Source organism: Penaeus japonicus, unplaced genomic scaffold (genome assembly GCF_977035675.1).
Source record: "Penaeus japonicus unplaced genomic scaffold, GWHDUDI00000001_assembly GWHDUDI00000024, whole genome shotgun sequence".
Classification (NCBI taxonomy): Eukaryota; Metazoa; Arthropoda; class Malacostraca; order Decapoda; family Penaeidae; genus Penaeus; species Penaeus japonicus.
In genome coordinates, this window is record NW_028234426.1 from 39531207 (window position 1) to 39538706 (window position 7500).

At 39.7% G+C, this 7500-nt stretch overlaps 1 protein-coding gene across 1 annotated transcript in view; it reads right to left on the reverse strand.

Moving 5' to 3' along the window:
- The window catches only part of LOC122261626 (glutamate receptor ionotropic, kainate 4), a 28111-nt gene that overhangs the window by 7391 nt on the left and 13220 nt on the right, over positions 1 to 7500 (reverse strand). The window contains exon 6 of the mRNA XM_086551183.1: positions 2722 to 2812. Coding sequence (XP_086407309.1) covers positions 2722 to 2812 — 91 coding nt within the window. The remainder of the gene's footprint in view (positions 1 to 2721; positions 2813 to 7500) is intronic.

Consider the following 7500-nt stretch of genomic DNA (forward strand, 5'->3'; position numbering starts at 1 on the left):
GGTATATTTTTAAACTATTTCGAAGTTTCTTTTTTTTCTGAAGAAATCGCTTTCTGTCCAACAATATGTAAACAGATTGGAAAGTATTGCTCTGACTTCATACTTCAGTAGTCTTTAATCAGTAGTTGGCCAAAAGAAAAAAACTACAAAAATGTACCCAGTGCACTTATTGTTCTTGTACAAAAATTGCCGTTTAGTTGATTACGAGTTATCAAAAATGTAACTCAAGTTAAAGGATTGAAACAGTTGTCACCCTTTTATCAATGGTATCTATGTTAGCATTTGTTATACATTTTCATTCATGAGTTTGAGTCTTGAAATATATAACTGTCTTTATAAACTTTATAAACGCCTTAATCGGCCGAATAAGACGAAATGAAATAGAAAAGGAAATGATTGGCATTTTCGCCATCTGGTGACAGTTGGGACATGCGTGCTGGCAGCCTTAATGGACAGATTGGCATGCGGGTGTGGCCGGAGCTATCAAGAGAAATTACTTGCAATTCGATTGCGAGTAATTGCAGAGAATGTCGCTGCAAAAAGCGCCTTAATGTTGAAAGTGTAAAGGCTGAATGGCGAATTGCACATTCATCACGTTATTTCGGGGACTCGCTTTCCCCTCTTAAACCTTCAAACTTCCAGCCTTGAAACCCGATTATCTATCTTCGCCAAATGAATAAATCCGAGACATACTTTCTTCTGAATATTCCAGCATATACCTCAAAATCAAAATTGCATTCGCTGTCTCTCTCCCTGACATAAATCCAAACTACAGCTCTCTTTCCCCCGCCTCCTCCTTCTGTAACCGTTTCCAGTTACAGCGTCAGTTGAATATCGCAATAGCTCCCACGGTCGTAGTTGTCACCTTTTATTTGTAAATCGATCTTCACAAAAAGTTATCTCTTCATGCAACTGACATTCATCCCTGCTCGTGTATTTTTATTTTTTATTTTTTTTAGGCCTAAATCTTACAGTAACTTGGTTTCCTCTTCATTCAGGCTTTCCCTTTTTTCGTAAAGTAGACCCTCCCAATCAATGATTTTCTTTAAAGCATATTTTACTGATTCTCTGTTATCCGGTGCTGCCCTCTCGTGTGGTGTTCCATTTCCTGGTTTCCTGGAACTATTACTTCCATCTTTCCTTGTTTTATTTACTCATCCTTGAAAACGATTCTTTCTTCGTTCTTTATCTTTTTCGCTTTGTTCACTATTTCAAGATATGTCATGATTGTTATTATCATCACTACTGTAAATAGTGGCGATAATGATAATATTGAAGGTTTGATACTAGCTTTAGCCACGGCTATTATTATGAACACATTAGTATTATCCCCACGGTTACCACAGTCATAATAATAACCATTATCATTATCACAGTTATTATCAAATATACCAGTTCACTTATAGCGGTGTATAATATGTGTACAATTTGGATGTGTGGAATATACAGTTGTGTATTATGAAAGTATGCAAAGCATACTCCCTACATATACTGTAGGGAGTATCACATGATGAGAAATTTCTACAATCAACAATCTATTCCCATCACGCATCCTGTACTTCCTGTCTCACGAAGCGCGAGCACTTCAATCACCATAACACTGTCCGTAACATTATAACTACAATATTGTGAATAAGTAAAGTTCAAAGACGACCATAGGTTTTAGATCTGGAACTCCGGACTACCCGATGTAAACACTGAGTCAAATGAGAGTCAGTGTTATTGCTCTTTATTGTAATGTGGGAACGGGCTTGTCTTGTTATGCCTTATTATATTCGCGCTGTCTTGGCATAAATCAGACAAGTAGTCAACTACCTTCGAGGTATTTGTTTGTGTTCGTTTGAGGTTTAGATATCGTTATGGCGGAGGAAGGTGGCAACTTTATGCCATTGTGGTGAAGACGGGTGAAGAAATGAGAGCATATCCGGCAGCTGAAGAGTGAGGATTAGAAAAAGCTAGATCGGCGTGGAATTCCGAGTGGCGGAGTGGCCTTTTACTTCTGTTTTACGATCTTGCAAAAGGTTTTGACTCTCTTAAAGGGGTCTGGCAGTGTGTGTAGCAGTCGTGCTGGACTTTGGGGAAACAAGACTGGCGCAACAAGAACAAGAAGAGCAAGTCCAAGATCAAGCTTAGTTTTTAGAAACAGAGAACTGAAACAATTATTTGTGTCGTTTTCTTTATTTTACTTTTCCTTATATATCTGTATGCTCTTTTAACAAATAGTTAACATGTGCCTGCTGTTTATTCATATCCTGTACACACTCCACCATAATATTAATTAAATAATACTGTACTATCGGTTTCGACCGAGGAGCGGTCAACCACGAGGGTAATCTAATACTCATAAACAAGGAAAACTTTCTATTTGTATTTGTTGTAATATTTTGTATTTGTTTTCGTGACCAAAGATCTTCACTTAAATTTAGTAGACGTATATCGCTAGCGAGACATTTCCGTGCACACGCGCTGATCTGTACAAATTTAAAGATAGTACACAGTCAGCGTGACGATTGCAGAACGTACACGAAACTTTCCCCTCGTGTGATACCCCCCTTAAGCAACGCACACGCACACAATACACAAACTAACCATAATGAAAGTCTATAAGCTGTGAAACAACGTACAATATCCAGTTAGTTACACACCAAATATCCCTACTACTCACAGACAAGCCACGGACAATAATTGCCCAGTGCCCAAACCAGCCAACCATACCCGTACCTGACGATGCAACTGCCCAACCATTCCCGTCCAGGTCCCATCCGATTCGGGAACACCGAACTGGTTGTCGGCCGTTGGGATCCATTTCACGCTGAAAGGGTGGAAGTTGATGATGGAATTAATGTTTAAAAGTCGATTGATGTTTTGAGTTGTTTAGATTTTGGAGTCTCGTTGGTTTTTAAGATTGATTGAACATATGTTTAGAACTTTCCTAACATTTGGAATCTGATTGGTGTTTAGAGTATCTTTGTTATACACAATTTTTTGCTGTATTTTTTTCCCATTTATTCATCTGTTTGCATATTATTTTTTATTATTTTTATATTTACTATTATTATTATTATTATTATTATTATTATTTTACTTTTATTTACGTGCGTAAACTGAGCCACATACTATTCTATGAATATAAGAATAAATGGCTTTTAAACAAAGAGCCAATATTGTATCCCGGTTAATATTCAGAAAAAATAAAATGATATGACATCAAATGAAATTACATTTGCAATGTTTTTGTTGGTGTGGTGCGTGGCTGTGTATGTGTATGGGTTTACCAAGTTGTGTGGGTGATTGCATGATTGTGTGTGTTTCTAAATGTTTACACTTGCATATCTTGCAGAATCAGAATCCTAAACGAAAAACGATGTATATATATGTATGTATATATATACATATATACATACACTGTATATATATACATATATATATATATATATAGATATATATATATAGATACAGATATATCCATTTGTTCATACACACACACAAACACAAATATTTATATATATATATATATATATATATATATATATGTATATATATATATATATATTATCTATAGATATGTATAGAGATATACATATCTATATCTACATATATATGTATATATATACATATATATATATATATATATATATATATATATATATATATATATAGGCATGTATATATGTATATATATATATATATATATATATATATTATATATATATATATATATATATATATACATACATACATACATACATATGTGTATTATGTATATATGTATATGTATAAATATATACATAAATATATAACTATATTCAATATATATATATTTATATATATATATATATTATATATATATATATATATATATATATATATATATATATATATATATATACATATATATACACATACCTATATACATATGTTTACATTTATATGTGTATAGATATATACATATATACATATATGCATATACGAATATGTATATACAGTATATATGTATATATATATATATATATATATATATATATATACATATATATATATATACAAATATTTACCTCCCTGACCGGGACTCGAACCCGCGCCGTAAGATCGACAGGCACGGTTGATACCGCTCAGCTACACGACCCGTAAAAGAGATGTTCAACCAGACGCCTTATGAGATGTCATGGACATTACCTATGTGTTCTTGCCAGAACAGTGATAGCGAGGTTTCACGAACATCTCCCACGGGCACTCGGCAGCCACGGAATCACAAATTCAAGTCCCAAATCAAGTTACCAAGGTTATATGTGTGAGAAGATGGTAGAATGCAGTAACGCATTTTTAATATATACAAATATTTACCTCCCTGACCGGGACTCGAACCCGCGCCGTAAGATCGACAGGCACGGTTGATACCGCTCAGCTACACGACCCGTAAAAGAGATGTTCAACCAGACGCCTTATGAGATGTCATGGACATTACCTATGTGTTCTTGCCAGAACAGTGATAGCGAGGTTTCACGAACATCTCCCACGGGCACTCGGCAGCCACGGAATCACAAATTCAAGTCCCAAATCAAGTTACCAAGGTTATATGTGTGAGAAGATGGTAGAATGCAGTAACGCATTTTTAATATATACAAATATTTACCTCCCTGACCGGGACTCGAACCCGCGCCGTAAGATCGACAGGCACGGTTGATACCGCTCAGCTACACGAGAGAGAGAGAGAGAGAGTGAGAGAGAGAGAGAGAGAGTGAGTAGGGAGATGGAGAAGCAGAGATAGATCGATAGATAAATGGAGAGGGGAGTCAAAGAAAGAGAGAGTGTGAGATGTACCCACGAAAGGTTTTTGAGCCGAAGTCTGGTGTTCTCGATGGAAAACGGCGCGGGTGATCTTCTTGATTCCTTTGTTGATGGAAAACGGCGCGGGCGATCTTCTTGATTCCTTTGTTGATGGAAAACGGCACGGGTGATCTTCTTGATTCCTTTGTTGATGGAAAACGGTGCGGGCGATCTTCTTGATTCCTTTGTTGATGGAAAACGGCACGGGTGATCTTCTTGATTCCTTTGTTGATGGAAAACGGTGCGGGCGATCTTCTTGATTCCTTTGTTGATGGAAAACGGCACGGGTGATCTTCTTGATTCCTTCATTGATGGAAAACGGCGCGGGCGATCTTCTTGATTCCTTTGTTGATGGAAAACGGCGCGGGCGATCTTCTTGATTCCTTTGTTGATGGAAAACGGCACGGGTGATCTTCTTGATTCCTTCATTGATGGAAAACGGTGCGGGCGATCTTCTTGATTCCTTTGTTGATGGAAAACGGTGCGGGCGATCTTCTTGATTCCTTTGTTGATGGAAAACGGCGCGGGCGATCTTCTTGATTCCTTTGTTGATGGAAAACGGCGCGGGCGATCTTCTTGATTCCTTTGTTGATGGAAAACGGCACGGGTGATCTTCTTGATTCCTTTGTTGATGGAAAACGGCGCGGGCGATCTTCTTGATTCCTTTGTTGATGGAAAACGGTGCGGGCGATCTTCTTGATTCCTTTGTTGATGGAAAACGGCGCGGGCGATCTTCTTGATTCCTTTGTTGATGGAAAACGGTGCGGGCGATCTTCTTGATTCCTTTGTTGATGGAAAACGGTGCGGGCGATCTTCTTGATTCCTTTGTTGATGGAAAACGGTGCGGGCGATCTTCTTGATTCCTTTGTTGATGGAAAACGGCGCGGGCGATCTTCTTGATTCCTTTGTTGATGGAAAACGGTGCGGGCGATCTTCTTGATTCCTTTGTTGATGGAAAACGGTGCGGGCGATCTTCTTGATTCCTTTGTTGATGGAAAACGGTGCGGGCGATCTTCTTGATTCCTTCATTGATGGAAAACGGCGCGGGCGATCTTCTTGATTCCTTTGTTGATGGAAAACGGCGCGGGCGATCTTCTTGATTCCTTCATTGATGGAAAACGGTGCGGGCGATCTTCTTGATTCCTTCATTGATGGAAAACGGTGCGGGTGATCTTCTTGATTCCTTTGTTGATGGAAAACGGTGCGGGCGATCTTCTTGATTCCTTCATTGATGGAAAACGGCGCGGGCGATCTTCTTGATTCCTTTGTTGATGGAAAACGGTGCGGGCGATCTTCTTGATTCCTTTGTTGATGGAAAACGGTGCGGGCGATCTTCTTGATTCCTTTGTTGATGGAAAACGGCGCGGGCGATCTTCTTGATTCCTTTGTTGATGGAAAACGGTGCGGGCGATCTTCTTGATTCCTTTGTTGATGGAAAACGGCGCGGGCGATCTTCTTGATTCCTTTGTTGATGGAAAACGGTGCGGGCGATCTTCTTGATTCCTTCATTGATGGAAAACGGCGCGGGCGATCTTCTTGATTCCTTTGTTGATGGAAAACGGTGCGGGCGATCTTCTTGATTCCTTTGTTGATGGAAAACGGTGCGGGCGATCTTCTTGATTCCTTTGTTGATGGAAAACGGTGCGGGCGATCTTCTTGATTCCTTTGTTGATGGAAAACGGCGCGGGCGATCTTCTTGATTCCTTTGTTGATGGAAAACGGTGCGGGCGATCTTCTTGATTCCTTTGTTGATGGAAAACGGCACGGGTGATCTTCTTGATTCCTTTGTTGATGGAAAACGGCACGGGTGATCTTCTTGATTCCTTTGTTGATGGAAAACGGCACGGGTGATCTTCTTGATTCCTTCATTGATGGAAAACGGCGCGGGTGATCTTCTTGATTCCTTCATTGATGGAAAACGGTGCGGGTGATCTTCTTGATTCCTTTGTTGATGGAAAACGGCACGGGTGATCTTCTTGCTTCCTTCATTGATGGAAAACGGCGCGGGTGATCTTCTTGATTCCTTCATTGATGGAAAACGGTGCGGGTGATCTTCTTGATTCCTTCATTGATGGAAAACGGCGCGGGCGATCTTCTTGATTCCTTTGTTGATGGAAAACGGTGCGGGCGATCTTCTTGATTCCTTCATTGATGGAAAACGGTGCGGGCGATCTTCTTGATTCCTTTATTGATGGAAAACGGCGCGGGCGATCTTCTTGATTCCTTTGTTGATGGAAAACGGCGCGGGCGATCTTCTTGATTCCTTTGTTGATGGAAAACGGTGCGGGCGATCTTCTTGATTCCTTCATTGATGGAAAACGGTGCGGGCGATCTTCTTGATTCCTTTGTTGATGGAAAACGGCACGGGCGATCTTCTTGATTCCTTCATTGATGGAAAACGGTGCGGGCGATCTTCTTGATTCCTTTGTTGATGGAAAACGGCGCGGGTGATCTTCTTGATTCCTTCATTGATGGAAAACGGCACGGGTGATCTTCTTGATTCCTTCATTGATGGAAAACGGTGCGGGCGATCTTCTTGATTCCTTTGTTGATGGAAAACGGCACGGGCGATCTTCTTGATTCCTTCATTGATGGAAAACGGTGCGGGCGATCTTCTTGATTCCTTCATTGATGGAAAACGGTGCGGGCGATCTTCTTGATTCCTTTGTTGAT